At 40.1% G+C, this 20,860-nt stretch overlaps 1 protein-coding gene and 1 pseudogene across 1 annotated transcript in view; one reads left to right on the top strand and one right to left on the bottom strand.

Annotated features, from left to right (window-relative positions):
• The window catches only part of DCTN4 (dynactin subunit 4), a 32,958-nt gene extending 13,921 nt beyond the window's left edge, over positions 1–19,037 (top strand). Inside the window, exons 7-13 of the mRNA XM_005897333.3 lie at positions 117–229; positions 533–642; positions 4,663–4,736; positions 7,505–7,559; positions 8,605–8,712; positions 13,455–13,552; positions 16,445–19,037. Coding sequence (XP_005897395.1) covers positions 117–229; positions 533–642; positions 4,663–4,736; positions 7,505–7,559; positions 8,605–8,712; positions 13,455–13,552; positions 16,445–16,658 — 772 coding nt within the window. The 3' untranslated portion in view covers positions 16,659–19,037. The remainder of the gene's footprint in view (positions 1–116; positions 230–532; positions 643–4,662; positions 4,737–7,504; positions 7,560–8,604; positions 8,713–13,454; positions 13,553–16,444) is intronic.
• On the bottom strand, positions 15,279–15,479 carry LOC138988718 (U2 spliceosomal RNA; annotated as a pseudogene).
• Positions 19,038–20,860: the final 1,823 nt, after the last annotated feature.

Raw genomic sequence — 20,860 nt, 5'->3', positions numbered from 1 at the left:
TCATATTTAGGAAAAACCTAGCCAGAAAGAATATTCCACAATAGAGGAGTACTTCAGTTAGCGGTATCATGGACTTTTAGGTGGACCCTTGAGAAATGACTGCTTTTATCTTTTAGCCTTAAAGAAGGAGAGGACCAAAAGGAGATAAAGATTGAGCCAGCTCAGGCTGTAGATGAAGTGGAACCTCTACCTGAAGACTATTATACGAGACCAGTAAATTTAACAGAGGGTAATTTTATACATGATTCTACTTTGTTTCTATTTTACATCTAATTCTGTTTTTGTTACTTCTATGCCTTGTGATTTTTATTTTTGATTTGAGATTTTTAATGGTATAGTTGTTAGTACTAAAATGAATCATGCAGAAAATAAGATAGAGGTAATCATTTGAAGAAATGTCTGTCAAATTTCCATATTTTTTTTTTGAAGAGTGCTAGTCACAAAGGCAGTGTTATTTTGTGTAGTTATCACATATACATCTGATTTTGAGCGAGTCACTTAAACTAAGCGTGGTTTCTGCCTTTCATGCTAGTGACCACCCTTCAGCAGCGCCTCTTACAGCCTGACTTCCAGCCAGTCTGTGCTTCACAGCTCTATCCTCGTCATAAGCATCTTCTGATCAAACGGTCCCTGCGCTGCCGAGTAAGTATTCCTCTCTGTAGAGTTGTCATTTTGTAAGAGAAAAGCAAAAATAAATGCACTTGGGATCTGGTCAGTATCAAAACCTCTGGAAAGTAGTAACTAGAAAATGTTTATAGAGAATGTTCCAGTGTGCAGGCACTGTTTTAAAGCTTTCAAGATAAGCTTAAAGCCCCTAACTCAGTAAGGTAAGTACTGTTGTTAGCCTTATTTTACACAAGTGGAAGCTGGGGTATCTGAAGGTTAAGTTCATACTGCTAACCCCTAAAGAATACTGAAAGAGTATGAAGCTTTTAGGAGAGTAGGGAGGAAACAAAAAGGACTGATTTTTAAAAATCAATTTAAAAGAAAAGCAAGAAAGAAAAATAAGCAAATCTAGGCTCTGGGAATCTATGAAACATCAGTCTCTTCAGTTAATAGAAAAAATCCTGTAAAAGAAAAAATACCCAAAAAAGGGAAAGGAAACATTTTAGATCAATACCATCCAACAGAACTTTTTGTAGTGATGGAAATGTCCCTTATCTCTACAGTCCAGCATGTTAGCCACAAGTCATATGTAGCCTACTGAGCACTTGAAATACGGTAGTGCAGCTGTGGGTCCTGAGTCTTTCTAAGATGAAAGTCATTTAAATAATGACATGTGACTAATAGCTGCTATTATCAAATAACACAGCATTAGATTAGAAGAGACAGGCCTATCAACCAAACAAATACAGTATATAGACTTTAATTCCTGATTCAAACAAAGCATAGAAAGAAAGAAAGAAAGAAGGGAGAGATAGAGGAAGGAAGGGATCAGAGGAAAGAAGAAAATACACCATGCTAATACTAATCAAAAGAAATCAAGAGTAGCCATATTCATTTTAGACAGAGCAGACTCCAAAGTAAGGACAGTTACCAGGGCTAAAGAAGGATATTACATAATGATAAAGAGGTCAGTTCTCCAAGAAGATATAACCATTCTTAATGTACATTTGCCCAACAATCGCGTGTCAAACCATGTGAGGCAAAATCTGATAGAGCTATAAGGAGAAATAGATGAATCCACCATCATAATTGGAGACTTCAACACCTGTCTCTCAGAAATGGACAGATCCAGCAGGCAAAAAATCAATATTGTATTGACCCATCAACCTCCCTGGAGATACACCTCTACAAATACAAACCAAAATATGTCGAGATTAGGATGCTGCTACTGCTGCTAAGTCACTTCAGTCGTGTCCGACTCTGTGCGACCCCATAGACGGCAGCCCACCAGGCTCCCCCGTCTCTGGGATTCTCCAGGCAAGAACACTGGAGTGGGTTGCCATTTCCTTCTCCAATGCATGAAAGTGAAAAGTGAAAGTGAAGTCACTCAGTCGTGCCCGACTCTTAGTGACCCCATGGACTGCAGCCTACCAGGCTCCTCCGCCCATGGGATTTTCCAGGCAAGAGTACTGGAGTGGGGTGCCATTGCCTTCTCCGACCGAGATTAGGATACATCTACCCAATGAGTACTGTAGATCTATAAGAAATAATGTCATAACATGGGATGTATTTATAAATGCAAAAAAACAGGGTGTATAACAGGCACATAACTTTTTATGTAAGAAAAGAGGGAATATATACATATATACACACATACAAAAAATATTTGTTTATGTTAGATTTATAGACTGTTGAAACAGAATAGAGAAAGCAGAAATAGACTTATGCATGTCAGGAAACTTGATTTTACCAAGTAATGGCCTTTCAAGTCACTGGGGAAAGAATAGCTTGTGAAACCATCTCAAATGATTCTGTGAAAAAAAAAAAATGGGGCCTCTAACGTACATGATACACAGAAGTCAATTTTAGGAACCTTGAAAACTTTAAAGAGTAAATATGAAGAGCAATATTTCTAGAAGGAAATATGGCTTTATGGCTTCTGGTTAAGGAAGTAAGTAGTCCATAAGTAAGATAAACCATAAAGGATAAAATTACATATTTGACACATTAAAATTTGTACCCCCATTACAAGGAAAACCCATAAAGAAATGAAAAGAGAGATCACAGACTGAGAAGAGCAATTTGTAAAGTATGTAATTGACAGAGAATTAGTATCCAGAATATATGAAGAAGTATAACAAATCAGTAAGGAAAAGATAATACCCCATTATAAAATTGACAAGTAGATACTAATGTGCCAGTTATGGCAGACGGAATCCCAGTTCCCAGTAAAGAGGAGAGATACTCAAACATGTACAGTAATCGGGAAGTGTACATTAAAACTGCAATGAGAAACCATTTCATAATCATCAGATTGGCAGAAGTTAGCAATTTGGCAATATCCATCAAAATAACAAATGCAGTTTTAGGAAATTATCCTACAGATATATATATGCATGTGGGAAGTGATTTCCATACAAGATTACTCATTGTTGTGTTATTTGTAGTAGCAAAATTGTGGAAGCATTTATCAATTTGGGTCTGGTTAAATAAGTTACAGAATTATTAAATAGGACACAGAGATACCTCTGTGTGTGTTGGTATATAATTTGCGAGATAGATTTGGTGGAAAAGGCAGAAGAATATAAAATGTTCTCTTTTGTGTTACTGTGAAAAAGAAAGATGATGTACGTGTATACTTTTTATGCTCATCAGCTATACATGAGAAACTAGTTGGCTCTGAGGAGAGGAACAGTAGGATCAGTAACTGGTATCTTTACACTGTTCTTTTTTTTCTAGAGTTAAAAAATTTTTTAACTGGATATAGGTGGAGCCAATTCAAGATAGTAAGCAAGTAATTGTTTATTCTAAAGCATGAGATCTGGAATCACAGCACTTGGATTTAAATCCTAGCTCCAAATCTTACTGGCTCTGTGACGTTTGTTCAGATTATTTACCTTTCCCCATTTTTATCATCTGTGAAATACAGACAATATTTACAGTACCTACACCTACCTCCTACAAGTCAGTGTGGTGTTTAAGTTCACTTAAACCAAGAATGGGTATCTTTTAGACTAGTAGAGAGGAAATTAAAAAGGACTAATAAAAATAACATAAAACAAAGAAGGGAATTCCCTGACAGTCCGGTGGTTAGGACACCATGCTTTCACTGCAGGGGTAATGGGTTCAGTCCCTGATTGGGGAAGATCCCACATGCCACTGCAAGCCACAGCCAAAAAGAAAAGAAAACAGGAAAGAGGAAAACTCAGCAAAATTCACATTGTTCACACTTAATTAGAAGTGTGTGTTACGGACTTCACTGGTGGTTCAGTGGTTTTGAGTCCACCTGCCAACGCAGGGGACACAGGTTTGCTCTCTGATCCGGGAAGATCCTGCATGCTGTGGAGCAACTAAGCCCTCGAGCTGCAACTACTGAGGCCCTCGAACCTAGAGCCTATGCTGCTGCTGCTAAGTCGCTTCAGTCGTGTCCAACTCTGCGTGACCCCATAGACGGCAGCCCACCAGGCTCCCCTGCCCCTTGGATTCTCCAGGCAAGAACACTGGAGTGAGTTGCCGTATCCTTCTCCAATGCATGAAAGTGAAAAGTGAAAGTGAAGTCGCTCAGTCATGTCCGACTCTTAACGACCCCATGGACTTGCAGCCTACTTCCATTGGATTTTCCAGGCAAGAGTACTGGAGTGGGGTGCCATTGCCTTCTCCAAGAGCCTATACTCTGCAACAAGAGAACTCACCACAATGAGAAGCCCTCTAACCACAACTAGAGGAAGCCTGTGCATGGCAGTGAAGACCCAGCATAGCCAAAAATAAATTTAAAAATAAAAAAATTTTTTAAAGTATTTGTTAGTTTTTATTTCAATTTGAAGCACTAAAGGTTATAATATTTGATAGTGTGGTTGCTTATTTCCAAAAGTCCAAAACATCATCTTTCCTATATTTTGGTTATCAGTTAATATACACTGTTTTAAAATATATGTGATCTTGCAGCAAAATCAAACTGTATTAAATGCTGTGCTTTTGAATTCAGCAGCTGTGTAGATCAGCAGATTTTATTCTTATTTTCCTCTGATACATGTTATGTATTTTTTTTCTTTTTAGAAATGTGAACATAATCTGAGCAAGCCAGAATTTAATCCAACATCTATCAAATTCAAAATCCAGATGGTTGCTGTGTGAGTATTTGGGATTGATGTTTCAGGTTACTGTTTTGTTTTTCCCCCACTATGAAATGTGCTTACTCTTGGCTTAAAAAAGAAGAGACAAGCTACATCAGAGTAATCTTGCTATTCTGTTCTTGTTTTGGTTTTGAAATACATAACAGGAAGTTTAAGGCAAGTCTACAGACACAGAATCCAAGGTGTTTATATCAGGGACATGTAGTAGTATGGTCTCTGGCAATGTGGTATGTTGTTGGTTGGAGAGTCATTCATTCCAGATGATAAAGTACCTAAGTTTGGGAATGATCTCTTTAAAAAATAAAGTAAAAAAATAGAAGTATAGCATATGGAAGAGTATCGCGTAACACTATTATTGAACTATGTTCTGATAGTGCTTTGTTGCATGGGATGAAAATAATTAAATTCATGTTAACTCACTGGGACTTGTCAGTAGAAGGGAATTTTGTGTATGAACATCATTTATCAAAAAGAATAATTAGTAAATTATTGTCTTGACTTTAGGGTGAGAGAGCCCTTCCTGAATAAGGCAGGAAGCCCAGAAGCTAGTAAGGAAAATAGCCAGCTTTGACCTTAGCAGAAAAATATGAGTTATAAAAAACAAAATGGACAACAAAGTCCTGAGACAGTCAAGTAAGAAAGAATATTTGCTACTGCATGATAAATAAAACTTGAATATCTCTGGAATGGGTGGGATGGGGAGATGAGGTGGAGCAAAGGATTTGAATATGTAGCTCACAGAAATTCCAAATGGCTGGTAAATACATGGAAAGATGCTGGGACTTTATAGGAAAATTTTAAATATTAGTTCCGAGTGCTCATGGGAATGTGGGTAAACATACTTGTACATATTGTTGGTAGAGTGAATTGCTAGAGTCTTTCTGGAGAGTGACTTGAAATATCAAGACAAAATGACATACACATTTTAACCAGGTAGTACTATCTCAGGAATCTATTCTATAGAAATGAAAGCAATATATAAAGACCGGTAATTATAAAGATACATTTTTAAAAGATGTGTGTTGTAACATTTTAATGGTAAAAAGCTGGAAACAGTTTTAATGTCAAACTGATTAACCATTAACAAAGAAATAGTTGATTAAATTGAGATACATGCGTGTAGAGTATTATACAACAATTAAAAAGAAATCATTGTCAGTCAAATGGCAGATAAGTGCTGGTCTGGTAACTTAGGAGGAAGGAACTAGGAGGGCCAGATATGGGTTCTGTCACAGAATTTGTCTAAACTGATTTTCCTCATCTCTGAACGGGCATAACACCAGTCCTGCCATCCTCTTATGTTTGTTGCTGCTGCTGCTGCTTCTAAGTCGCTTCAGTCGTGTCCAACTCTGTGCGACCCCATAGATGGCAGCCCACCAGGCTCCCCCGTCCCTGGGATTCTCCAGGCAAGAACACTGGAGTGGGTTGCCATTTCCTTCTCCACTTGGGTTTGTTAAGAAGGATCAAATGAGCTATTACGTTTGCAAATGCTTTGTAACTAAATCCCCATACAGTATGTTCTGTTTTCCTCACTACTGTTATTTAATGCATGACTGATTAGGACTACAGAAGTGACATGTGGTACGAACTCCTTTCCTAATTAAGAATTACACTCCTTGCAGAAATCCCGAATGGCCAGATGTGCTTCACATCAGTTTCTTAAGAGTTCTTTGGGGAAAAAAGTGTTTTTTTTTTTCCCGGCATCATGGCAGAGTCACCAAGGAATCTTAATACATACGTTCTGGCCACAAATCAGGCCAGCTAAATCCAAATCTTTGATAGTGGGGGCCCTTGAATTTTATATCAAATTACTCAGATAATCGTGATGACCATCATGAAAAATACCTAGTCGGAAGTTAAAATACCATAATGCTAAGATGCCCTCCTACACGCACCCTCTTGAAGTGTTTCTGCAAAAGATTTTATCTTCAGTTAATATTTGCATGATAACATTTATGTGTGCTTTGTTCCAAGTACTTTTTGTACATACTGTTTATTCTTCACAATAAAAAGGAACTTTCAATGTTCTCATTTTATGATTGAAGAAACCAAGACACAAAGAGCTAAATATCTTGCCCTGCTCTTTACAAAGGAATATCTTAGTATATAAATACTAAGTTGGAATTTGAACCCCAATGGTTTTGAGTCCAGAACAAGCACACATAAGTACAATATTCTGTTGTCTTATTCAGAGAGGTAGCATACAGAGCGGTTAAGAGCAAGACCCTGCAGCCAGACTGCCTAGGTTTGAATCCTGGCCGCTTCCAGCAGGCTGCTTCTCCTAAGCCTGGTGTCTTCATCTTTATAATGGGGATAATAGTAATACCTGTTTAATGCAGTTGCAATGAGGATTACATGAGTTAATATTTTTAACAAACTTCAAATATTGCCTGGCACATAGTAAATGCTACGTAAAAGTGTTTGGTTAGTATGTGGTATTGGTTTTGTACCCCTGTAATGTATTATTAAATCAGTGTTGGATCTTATTGCCAGTTGCCTTATAGATTTACAGAAATGAATTAATAAAAATCTCAAAAGACATATAAATACATAAGGGAGATATCCACCTTGATGCATGGATATATAGAGGTACGCGTGAGATTTCAGAAAGAACTCATTACCAGTTTGATTTCACGTCTTAAATTCTTATTGTAGTGATAGGAAGAATCTTTAAAGTTTTCTCTGACTTGTTCTAATTAACAAGAAGAAATCATTTCTTATAAGAGACTGCAGTGAACATTAATGCATTTTTTATTCACTTACAGCAATTATATCCCAGAAGTGAGAATCATGTCAATTCCCAACCTTCGCTACATGAAGGTTAGTACCATGTATATTAATGGGAAGAGAAAGAGTTAATTGATCGAGGAGGTGTGCTTAGTGTATGTGGTGGCTGTGCATATTTGACAGGGGATTCAATGAGCAAGAGATAGAAAAGAAGAAAGTTTGAAATAATAAAGGGACTGAGATTTTAAGTGTCCTTAAGCTGGGATTCTTGATTATAGCATCTTTGAAATATATGCAGAAGGAGCAGGGTGCACATTACATGGTGGTAGAATCATGGCTGGTAAAAAAGGAGATGTTAGATCCCACAGGCAGCTTCAGCTCTCCTCCTGTGTGTGTGTGTGTACACCGTGTGTGTGTATGATTCTCTAACATCTGTGTGTGTGTGTGTGATTCTTCACCATCTGTGTGTGTGTGTGTGTGTGTGTGTGTGTGTGTGTGTATTGTCATAGATTTCATTACCGCAGCCCCTCTGTTCTTTGAGTCCTTAACTCCCACACATGCCTCCCAACAAATTACAGAATGTTCTGCAGCAATAAAGACACTTTTATAGTCCTTGTTCATTTCAAAGATTTTTTTTTTTTTTTTTGCTAGAGCATGCCAAAAAAGTTCAAGAAATCTTAAAAGTCTTCTATAGTCTTGATATGCCTTTTTTTTTTTTTTTTTTGCTATATTAATACATCTGGCTGGCCTGTGGCTTCTATATTTTATTTATGAGGGCTTCCTTTTAAGTCCTAGTGACCTCCTGGGTAGGGTAAGAGTTACAAACTTTAAACAGTCACTTAGATAATGTATATTTCTCAGAATTTCTGGATCGAGTAACTGGCCCTTTTTATGGAATCTGATTCATTTCCTCAGTGAAATAGCAACTCTAGAGAGTATATAGTCTAGTGTATAAGTAATATAGGAGTTGATGAGCATTTAAGAATGCAGTGATGCAGAGGTACAGGTGGGGTGCTCAAGAGTGATGGTGGGAGGCGGGGGCACACGGGGTGATGATTTTGTGATATAATCATGAGAGAAGGTGGACCTAGGTGGCAGCAGGGGAGCATGTCTGAAAGATACCTTTCCTTTTCTCCAGGAGAGCCAGGTCCTCCTGACTCTCACGAATCCAGTGGAGAACCTTACCCATGTGACTCTTTTGGAGTGCGAGGAGGGGGACCCTGATAATATCAACAGCACTGCTAAGGTAGGAGTGTTTTGCTTCATTCTGAGTGACTCTGACTTCCCAAGAGTGGCCTCATTTGACCTGCTTTAAAGGATTCCACACTCATTATTTTCACATCCAGTCTTCAGGTTCCCTTGATTTCACCTCTAAGATTTTCTACTTCATCCGCAGGCACACTGCCACTGCCCTTTTTGAGGGTTTCATCATTTCTCACATGGACTAGGACAGTAACTTTCTAACTCCTTTTTTTAGTTCACCCCCACTTCCACTCCAGCCCATCTTCTCTCTTGCCATTAGGATGGTCTTTCTAAGATTTAGCTTTGATCATGGCAGGCTGCTTGTTTGGTGTCTCTCTGACATTGGAATAAACTAAATTCCTTGGCAAAGCTTGCTGCTGCTGCTGCTAAGTCGCTTCAGTCGTGTCTGACTCTGTGCGACCCCATAGACAGCAGCCCACCGGGTCCCGCCGTCCCTGGGATTCTCCAGGCAAGAACACTGGAGTGGGTTGCCATTTCCTTCTCCAATGCATGAAAGTGAAAAGTGAAAGTGAAGTCTCTCAGTTGTGTCCGACTCTTAGCGACCCCATGGACTGCAGCCTACCAGGCTCCTCCATCCATGGGATTTGCCAGGCAAGAGTACTGGAGTGGGGTGCCATCGCCTTCTCTGTGGCAAAGCTTAAGAGCTCCTTAATATCCTCATCTCTTTTCTTCCATTACGATCTTCCCTAGAACAACTAAATCTAGCGTTCTCTAGATCATGCACATTAATGGTTGATATCCAAGCAGATCCAATGGGTCATAAACTCTAATGTTCCTGGAGAATTATATATGCTACTCATTTTACCTAGAATTCTTAATTCCCATCCCACTCTGCTGACAGACATGCCCATACCTCTCTTTCTGCCTGAGGCATACTCATTCTTCAAGAAGCAAAGGAAATGACATTTCCTTTTAAAAGCTGATGTGCCTCAGCTAGATGCCCTCTGCTTACATAGAGTATGCATGTGTGTGTGCATGCTAAGTCACCTCAGTCATGTCCAACTCTTTGCAACCCTGTGGACCATAGTCTGCCAGGCTCCTCTGTCCATGGGATTCTCCAGGCAACAGTAATGGAGCGGGTAGTCTTGCCCTCCTCCAGGGGATCTTCCCGACCCAGGGATTGAACCCGCGTCTCATGTCTCCAGCATTGGCAGGTGCGTTCTTTACCACTAGCGCCACCTGGGAAGGCCTGCATAGAGTATCAGTTCAGTTCAGTCACTCAGTCGTGTCTGACTCTTTGCGACCCCATGAATTGCAGCACAGCAGGCCTCCCTGTCCATCACCAACTCCCAGAGTTCACTCAAACTCAGGTCCATCGAGTCGGTGAGAGTATACGTGGCACTAAATATTAAAATAGGCGATTCTGACTCTCACTATTACTTGAATGAATGAACTGAGACCTTTCTACATTTTATTTCATGATTCATTTAGTACTTGAAATTTTAGAACAAGAACTTTTCTCTATAATAGGCCATTTTATTGTCTCGTAATTCAGCATGGTATTCATAACAAATCAGCAGAAAGGATGCCTATATCTTTAATTAGTTATTTGAGTTATGCTTATTAGTAGAGAATTTATCTCTTTATTTTTCCTTCTGCTTTTTAATGGAATCATTTCCCGGCATCACTTCCAAAGAGAGATGACACTCATCTGTCCTTGCTCCTTTTTAAAATAACACTAATGAGCTGTCTATCCAGTGTCTCTATCCAGATAGAAATAAGTACCTGATAAATATACCCAGCTTATGAATTTGCTGCTTTTCTCTCTCTTTCAGCTCCCCAGCCACATTTATTTCCATAATTAGAAATGTTATTAACATTGTTATTTGTTAACCTCTAACAGAGCAAAGTTGAAGCCTAGTTACAACCAAAGGCTAAGTGTGAAGAAAACTGTTTTTCATGGCCATAAACATAGCCAGTATTCCCATTTCAAAAAATATGTTGGAACCACTGTTTCTCCTTTCACTTCAGTTTAGTCGCTCAGTCGTGTCTGACTCTTTGCAACCCCATGGACTGCAGGACTCCAGGCAGTCCATCACTAACTCACGGGGCTTGCTTGCTCAAACTCATGTCCAGTAAGTTGGTGATGCCATCCAACCATCTCATCCTCTGTTGTCCCCTTCTCCTCCCGCCTTCGATCTTTCCCAGCATCCAGGTCGTTTCCAAGGAGTCAGTTCTTTGCATTAGGTGGCCAAAGTATTGAATTTCAGCTTCCACATCAATCCTATCAATAGAATGTTCAGGACTGATTTCCTTTAGGATGTACTGGTTTGATCTCCTTGCAGTCCAAGGCTCTTAAGAGTCTTCTCCAACACTGCAGTTCAAAAGCATCAATTCTTCAGCCCTCAGCCTTCTTTATAGTCCAACTCTTATATCCATACATGTCTGCTGGAAAAACCATAGCTTTGACTAGACAGACCTTTGTCAGAAAAGTAATGTCTCTGATTTTTAACATGCTGTCTAGGTTTGTCATAGCTTTTCTTCCAAGGAGCTAACATCTTTTTATTTCATGGCTGTAGTCACCATCTGCAGTGATTTTAGAGCCCCCCCAAAATAAAATGTTACTATTTCCACCGTTTCCCCATCTATTTGTCATGAAGTGATGGGACCAGATGCCATGATCTTCATTTTTTATATGTTGAGTTTTAAGCCAGCTTTTTCACTATCTTCTTTCATTCTTATCAAGAGGCTCTTTAGTTCTTTTTCCCTTTCTACCATAAAAGTGGTGTCATCTACGTATCTAAGGTTATTGATACTTCTCCTGGCAGTCTTGATTCCAGATTGTGCTTCATCCAGCCTGGCATTTCGCATGATGTACTCTGCATATAAGTTAAATAAGCAGGGTGACAATATACAGCCTTGACTGATGAACTCCTTTCCCAATTTGGAACCAGTCTGTTGTTCCATGTCTGGTTCTAACTGTTGCTTCTTGATCTGCATGCACATTTCTCAGGAGGCAGGTAAGGTGGTCTGGTATTCCCATCTCTTGAAGAATTTTCCACAGTTTGTGGTGGAAACAGCCACACAGTCAAAGGCTTTGGCATAGTCAATAAAACAGAAGTAGATGTTTTTCTGGAACTTTCTTGCTTTTTCTGTAATCTAACAGATGTTGACAGTTTGATCTCTGGTTCCTCTGCCTTTTCTAAATCCAGCTTGAACATCTGGAAGTTCACAGTTCACATACTGTTGAAGCCTGGCTTAGAGAATTTTGAGCATTACTTTGCTAGCGTGTGAGATGAGTGCAGTTGTGCAGTAGTTTGGACATTCTTTGGGATTGGAATGAAAACTGACCTTTTCCAGTCCTGTGGCCGCTGCTGAGTTTTCTAAATTTTTGGTGTATTGAGTGCAGCACTTTAACAGCATCATCTTTTAGGATTTGAAATAGCTCAGCTGGAATTCCATCACCTCCACTAGCTTTGTAGTGATGCTTCCTAAGGCCCATTTGACTTCACATTCCAGGATGTCTGCCTCTAGGTGAGTGATCACACCATTGTGGTTATCTGGGTCATTAAGATCTTTTTTGTATAGTTCTTCTGTGTATTCTGGCCACCTCTTCTTAATCTCTTCTGCTTCTGTCAGGTCCATTACCATTTCTGTCCTTTATTGTGCCCATCGTTGCATGAAATGTTACCTTGGTATCTCTGATTTTCTCGAAGAGATCTCTAGTCTTTCCCATTCTATTGTTTTTCCTTTATTTCTTTCCATTGATCACTGAGGAAGGCTTTCTTATCTCTCCTTGCTATTCTTTGGAACTCTGCATTCAGATGGGTGTATCTTCCCTTTTCTCTCCTTTAGCTTATCTTCTTTTCTCAGCTATTTGTAAGGCACCCTTAGACAACCATTTTGCCTTTTTGCATTTCTTTTTCTTGGGGATTGTCTTGATCACTGCCTCCTGTACAACGTCATGAACCTCCGTCCATAGTTCTTCAGGCACTCTGTCTATCAGATCTAATTCCTTGAGTCTGTCACTTCCACTGTATAATCAAAAAGGATTTGATTTAGGTCATACCTGAATGGTCTAGTGGTTTTCCCTACTTTCATCAACTTACGTCTGAATTTTGCAGTAAGGAGTTCATGATCTGAGCCACAGTCAGCTCCCAGTCTTGTTTTTGCTGACTGTATAGACCTTCTCCATCTTTGGGTGCAAAGAATATAATCAGTTTGATGTTAGTATTGACCATCTGGTGATGTCCATGTGTAGAGTCTTCTCTTGCGTTGTTGGAAGTTCTAAGCTTCCCCTTTATGTGTTTTTCTCCTTTATATGTTTTATGTTTCTCCTTTGTTTTATGTTATATGTTTCTTCTTTTTATGTTTTATGTGTTTCTCCTTTTTGTTTTTCTTTTTTTATACCACAGAGTATAGAGAACAATATACAGACACCCATGTTCCTCCAGCCCCTTAAGAAATGAAACAGTGAAGGCACAATTGAAGCCCCCGTGTCCTCCCACTTGAATTACCCATGGCAACCCCAGTGAACTAAGCACTCTCTTGACTTTTTCATTCCCTTAAATTTCTTTGTTCTTAATCTTTTATCATAAATGTCTGTATTCCCAAACAATATGTTTTTAAACTTTTTGTAAGTGAAGTAATGTTGTATGTTTCTTGAAACTTGCTGCTTCCTTCTGTATGTCTGGGTCAGGGCAGTACTTTGCTGTATTCTGTTGGATGAATGTTGTGCAGTGCATTGACCCCTTCTGAGACCAGCCTCTCTGTGCTGCTCTCCAGGTGGTGGTGCCTCCCAAAGAGCTCGTTTTAGCCGGCAAGGATGCAGCAGCAGAGTATGACGAGTTGGCAGAACCCCAGGACTTTCAGGACGATCCTGAGTAAGTGATCTTTCTGTGACTCGCCCCCGACCCACCCACCCACATACCACAGTTGGCTGGTTTACAGGAGGCCCACTGATAGATCTCAGTTTTCTTACCTGAATTTAAGTAATATTTTCTTCCTATTTATTATTATTAACTGATATATATGAAGATATATTAGTGAAGTGAAAGTGAAAGTTGCTCAGTCGTGTCCAACCCTTTGTGACCCCATGGACTATAGAGTCCATGGAATTCTCCAGGCCAGAATACTGGAGTCGGTAGCCTTTCCCTTCTCCAGGGGATCTTCCCAACCCAGGGATCGAACTCAGGTCTCCCACATTGCAGGTGGATTCTTTACCAGCTGAGCCACAAGGAAGCCCATTTTTATATGATATATTAAATCATATATATGAAGAAGAAAATAAAATCTCACCACCAGAGATAAACACCAGTAACATTTTCATAATTAGGATCATTCTGTAAGCAGTTTTTTTAACCTGTGTTTCCCATGGTAAAAAATTTTCAGGTGTGTGTTTTTTAATGGTTGTGTACAGGGTACAGTACTCTGTCCCCAGAGATTTATCGTTAGATTTGTCGACTTGCCCACCACCTTTCCCTCTGAGTGAGTAATAGATTTTATTCTCTCATACCTAATACTTCTCAGTTATTAACTGAGAAGTAAAAGCGAAACCTTTCCCAGATGAGGAATACTTTGGTTAGCTTTCAGTCTAAAAAACAGAAATCACATCTGTTATTTGAACAGAGAAAATTTAATATGAAGACTTAACTGGGTAACTTTAAAAGTTAAAAAGAAATCTGAAATATCCCAGAGATGGCAATTCAGTGAAGCATTTACCATCCCTAGGGCTAAGAGGATAAAGAGAAATGGTTAAAATGATTAGAATTTAGAAGCTTGAAGGAAGGAGGAGTCCCGTGGAGCTGCAGCTCAGACCTCTGGGAAATGGGGGAGGGAGGGGACACTGCCTGACTAGTGCTGGCATGGCAGGCTGGCAGAGGAGGAGTGGCGTGCTGAAGCTGGTTATGCAGTTGGAAAACTGCACCTGGAGATGCCACTTCCTGAGTGAAGATGCATCGCTGGAGTGCTGCCCGCTGGAGCTGCACAGAGATAGGAGGCTCCCCCGGAGGAGCAGCCCTTCTTCCCACAGGCTACTGGTCTCTGTTAGAGCCCCTGAAGGGAGCCTGACGGGGAGCCAGCCTAAAAAGCAGGAGTGTGGTTAGCAGAATCCTGTGTCACAAAGCAAGATACAGAAAGTGGGCTTAGGGAATTCCCTGGCAGTCCAGTGGTTAAGACTGCACACCTCCACTTCAGAGGGCCCAGGTTCCATCCCTGTTCGGGGAACTAAGATCCCACAAGGTGTGTGGTGCAGCCAAGAAAATAAGAAAACAAAGAATGTGCTTTGAGCTGAAAAGCAATAGCATTTAGTACACTAGTATAGGGCATATTTAAGGCTTTTTAACAAAATGATTAAAAGCTTCCTCACCAAGATACTGGAGAGAACAAATATAACAACATGGGCCAAATTAGAAAAACCAAGTGACTGCAAAGATGAGGTTAGTACAGTGATTGCAACACTTGGGTTAACTTCAGAAAGCACCAGGTTGGGTGTTTAAATTTTTTTTTTTTTTTTTTTAATTCCATATAGAGTACCAATCCCCACAGCTTCTCTTCAGCAGGTCTAGGTAGGCACCAAGAATCTGAATTTTTTTTTTTTCTTTTTTTTTTCTTTGGTGCACCGTTCCTGGAAGTACTGCAATACCAGGTCGATGCGTGGAGTGGATGGAGCAAGCTCCTATTCCAACTCCTAATCCCAAAAATCCATTTAATATATTGTCCTCGGACAGAGGATGTATCAGATATTAAACTGATAAGAACAGATACTACACTTGATCAGTGGTTTCCTGGGAAATTAAGGCTAGAAAGAATTTTTTTTAACTATTTTTAATTGAATTTTTTAAATGAATCTAATATAAATAAAAGATTTAGTTGGTTCAAAATGGTTGTGCTAGTATAATGCTTAATTATATTTCACATTATTGTACTTTTTAGGACTTCCAGATGTCTGGAAATTAATAGTAACATAATAGTGGATAATATGTAAATGTTTAGTTTCAGTTACTTTTCTTAGAGTAGTTGAGTATCATTTGGATAGTAGATCAAGTTCTGTTTATTTCATTGTTTTTTACTTTTGAAGCTAAACTGTTTAAACACAAACTTCAAGTGCATATCAAAAAACTGAGGTGGAAACTTGAACTAGAGATTTTTTTCTCTTCTAAAAATTCCTAATTCACAGAGGCTATTTACAAGACACACTGATTTATGATATTCTAGAAATTGTTCAAAACTCTGAGTTAGCATTAGTCTGTATCCTGTAGAAATATTACCACATGTTTGTAAAAGTTAATGTGAAGATACGTTTGTAACAGGAAATCGGTGTAAACAAATTATGGTTGCTATGCACCCATTAAGTAAAATGGAGGAGATCTATGTGCACCAATATGGACAGGTGTTTGTGATAAACAGTGGGGAAAAAACTTGTTACAGAATAGTGTGTCCCTTTTGTCTTGGTTAAAAAAGCATAGAAGAGTAAGTGCGTGGAAAAATACGTAGTAGGTTAAGAGCCAAACTGTTGACAGTTTTTCTCTGTGTACTGAAGAAGAAAATAAGAAGAAAGATTCACTTTTTCATATCTTAAGTTTTATGACTGTATTTTACTTTTGTAATAAAATAAGGAGATCGGCATTTTGCTGAAGAAACTCTTCATTGTTGACAAACGGGATTCTGGTCATATTTTGTCGTCGGAGATTTCCTGTGGGCCATAAAATGACTGTGAGTCTAACTGGCTTGGCTGACCTGTGACCTGCCTAATCTGTGCTTATTTCCTTTCATAGCATTATAGCCTTCAGAAAGGCCAACAAAGTGGGTATTTTCATCAAAGTGACCCCACAACGTGAGGAGGGCGAAGTGACCGTGTGCTTTAAGATGAAGCATGATTTTAAAAACCTGGCCACTCCCATCCGCCCCATCGAAGAAACTGACCAAGGCACAGAAGTCATCTGGCTCACCCAGCATGTGGAACTCAGCTTGGGCCCGCTTCTTCCTTAAAATGTTCCACTGGCGGGCAGATCCCCAAGGACAGTATCACCACGAATCTGCGTTAAAATGTGGAAGCCGCTGCTTCGTTAGACCTTGTTTATAATGATGTACCATGCACTACTGAGTCCTGTTCCTAGCAGGGTGGGCGTGTAGGCAAGGCGTTAGGAACACAGCGACTGCTGTACCTCTGGCTCTCTCCTCTGTTCACACCCGTAAGTCTGTGTCTCCCTCACTGAACCCTGCACGTTGACTCACAACAGCATAGTTCCATCTCAAGAAAGGATGTGGCTGTTCCTTGGAGTGGCATTCAATTGACCACTTGAGAAACTCCATCCTATCTCCCGACCTGATCTCATAAAGGATCAGTCTCACAGATGAAAACGTAAAATAACCAAAAGTTAGACCTGCTATTGATGACCTGGCACTGGTCTCAGTGTTGTACCAACTGCTTTTTGCATTCCACTGGATATACTCTAGCACTCTAAATATATATCCCTTCCCTTGCCTCCTGGCTTCCATCCATTTGACAGGAAAATAGAATTGTCACGTTGTCTTTGGTTTTGCGATGATTGGAAGGACCTGTGAAATAGTTAAGGCACCTTCATTTGACCTCTTTAAGTGAATGTAGGATACTTATGTATTAGTTGCTGTAAAAATCTTTTTCCCAGCAGAATATGGAACTTTTCTCTTAGGGAAAATTTGAGAAGGAAGCAATTGCATGTCATGTCACTGGGGTGGCAAATTCTATTCATTTTAACTGTTGCCACAATATCCAGGGATTGATGCTGCCACAGGGAGGCATGCTTTATATGTCTTACTCCATACCCCTTCTCCTCTCTGCCTCTTTAACTCAGTAAGTTGTTGAGTATTTGGGACCCGGAAAGAGCCCAAAGAAAACTTGGTGGGCAAGTTCACTTCTGGAATGCAGAAAATATCTTAAAGGTTAGATTTTTATCATGATCTGAGCTAATGTTCTTTCCAGTGATTGAAGAGGAAAGTAACATTTGTAATCTCTTGAATCCAAAACTGGATATTAAGAAAAAACCTTCCTCCTTCCTGAGTTTATGACTTTTATCGTAGGTTTGTCAAATAAGACCATTTTGATCATAAACCATAAAATAGTTCAACAAGCAGCCCAGAATACTTGCCTAACAACACACATGCTGTTTTCACTTGGTATCCTGGAGTTGGCTTGCCAACCTTAGTTTCTGTGATGTTTTCTAAAATGAGACTTGACAAAGTAGACCACCACCTGCACCATGTTTCCATAAATGTAATGTTAGCAAGTGGCCAACAGACTTTTGGGGGAAAGAAATTTCCTGTTTATACCCTGGTTTTGTTTCTAAGTTCAAGCCTTTAGTTTAAAAAAAATATATATAGCAATTTAAAATATAGGACACAGTAACTTTTCAGCTCCCCTTGGAAAGTAGAAATATTTAGGAAACCTTTGAAAGACACTAAATAGTACTCTTAAGATCAAACCAATATTATGAAACAATATTCCACAGAGTAATATATATGCTGCAGTGTAAGAAAAAAAGAACTCATATCTCTAATATTATGACAGTAGTAAGGCTTAGTCTCTTAGGAGTTGGGGCAGCGTGTTGTATAATGACAAATTTGCAAACTGTAGAAATAGTTCAAGTTTTTGTGACTGTACAAAGTGTCAAATTAATTTCTATTTCACTGCCCGCTACAGCCTGCCGTGACGCCAGTGCCGCATATTTGCCAGTGGAGGAGATAAGCCTCAAGGTAGAGAATAACGTCCTGTGTTTACACGTTTGCACAGACTACACACTGTTAGGCATTTATGGCATATAGCTGGTGTTTGTTCCCAGAAATAACAGTGTTGAAGTAACGGGTCTCATCACCCCCGTGTGACACAGAAACACAAAAACACTTTTGATCATAGAATTGTTTCCTCAGAAGCCAAATTAGCTTGCAGAATAACAGAGCTCTTGATTTACTGTTTGCTCGAGATAGTTTTCACTACAGGCTGGTAATTCTGTGTGTTAGGAGAAATGGTTCAATATCTGCAGCTGGTGAATTTGGACTTTTATTTGTTCATTTTTTGTATTAGATCAGGTGCAAGATTTTTAAAGTATGGTGAGTGTGTACCACTGCAAGCAAATTAGATGTCATTAGCACTAGAAACTGCAATTTGGGGAACTTAATCTGAATTTGTGATTTGATTGGCCCACTAGAGTTTTCTTTTGTTCAGACTGTTTATAGACTTAATGAGCTAAATGTCACGCATATTTGTAAAGAAATAGACTTTTTGGTCCATTTTGGGAATGAGAGGCACTCCTTGGTCTTTATGAATGACAGGTTACTATTTTGCCTTATTGCTTAACTTCATGTAGTGAAATAAAGCAGACAAAGCTTGAATGTGTCTTGTTTGGTTTCATGATGGCTGATTGGAGTAGCATGCCAGTGCTTGGGGAGGGTGGAGTCCGCAGTTAGCCTGAGAGTCAGTGGGGCATGCTCCCTTCTCATATCTTAAAATGAACTAAGGTAAAACCTCAACTTAGTTCACTGTAACATTATATAGGTAGATGTTGCTTGAGCTCCCTATCCCAGAACTGTTGTGTAAATGTTACATTGTTAGGACTCTACCAACTTTTCTCCTGGATCATTGCTTGCAAAGATACCTTTTAAATGTACAAGTAGCCACTCATCCACTTTCATTTGTACTCAGCTTTTCCCTCCTCTTATTGTAGTGAATTGTTCATGTTCCTCTTATCTAAAGCCAGTGCCACCACTTACTGTGCTCAGTCTCACCTTCTTACCTATTCAAGGAATGCACTTCAGCAGTTTCTCCCCCTCCCTCTCTTGCATCATTTCCATTGGCATGCTGTGATTTATCTTAAAAAATTGATCTAACACCCCTCTTCAACCACCACTCCATTTTTCTATTCCCTTTTCAGCAAAGCTGCCAGCTTTACCTTCTAATTCCTCCTCCCATTTTCATCTGAACCCATTCCACTTAGGCTGCCACCACCACATCACCAAAGCAGTCCTTGTGAAGGTCCCCAACAGTCCACACCGTTAAATACAATGGTCAGTTGTCAGTTCTTACCTCTTTAGTGCGTGGGTAGCATCTACCAGCGGATGCCTCCCTGCTTGAAAGAATTAATTCTCTTGGTTTCTGGAACACAGCTCTCCCGGTTTTCCTTGTGCCCTTCTGGCAGCGTTGCTTCTGTGCCCTTTGCTAGTTGTGGCCCATCTTCCTAACCTTGGAGCATACGCCAGGTCTTATTTCTATACTCACTGTGAGTGACCTCACCCATTTTCCAAGCCATTCCCAATTTACGTACCAGCCCTGGTCCGTGAAAGTCCAGAACCACAGTCTGGATGTTCTGTTGCCGCATCTGCCTCTCCAGCACATTCATCCCTAACTAGATGTCTTCCAGTAGGTGGCTCAGTAGTAAAGAATCTGCCTGCAAGGCAGGAGACACCGATTCAATCCCTGGGTGGGGAAGATCCCCTGGAGGAAGAAATGGCAACCCCCACCAGTATTCTTGCCAGGAAAATCCCATGGACAGAGGAGACTGGCAAGCTGCCGTCCATGGGGTCACAAAGAGTCAGACATGACTGAAGCGAATGAGCGGGTGGCAGTTGTGTACCTTCAGTTGCTCACATCATCACACATCACCAGTGACTCCTCTTACATGCCACACCTGGTAAGTCAGCAAGAACCCCTTTCAGTTCTGTCTTCAAACTGTGACCACTCCACAGCCTCTCCAGTGTTACTATTCTGGGCTAAGTCAGAGTCATCCACATAGAACCCTAGATGATTAATCCGGTAAGGTCTAAATTGATCTTGAAGCCATCCTGGTCCCTGCCCCACTCTTTAGTCAGTTCTCAGCATAGCAGCCAGAATCATTTTGCTGCTTAAAATCCTTAGGCTTCTTAGCTTGCTCAAGAGCAAAACAAAGTCCTTACAATAACTTAGGAGGACCTATAGGAACTGAACCCCACTGCCTCCCACTACTTCCCTGAATTCATCAAGTACATCCCTGTGTTCACTGCATCCCAGCCACAGGGGTCTCCTGTTCCTGAGTCACCCCAGGAGGCACCCTCTCAGGGTCTTTGCACTGGCTATTCCCTCTGCCTGGAGAACTCTTCTCCTAGACTTCTGTACGACCCAAACCCCCACCAGTCAGATCTATGTTTAATTGCTTCCTCCTTAGGCTTTCTATGACCTCTCT

Source organism: Bos mutus, chromosome 7, assembly GCF_027580195.1.
Source record: "Bos mutus isolate GX-2022 chromosome 7, NWIPB_WYAK_1.1, whole genome shotgun sequence".
NCBI lineage: Eukaryota > Metazoa > Chordata > Mammalia > Artiodactyla > Bovidae > Bos > Bos mutus.
This window is presented reverse-complemented; position numbering and strand designations above follow the sequence as displayed.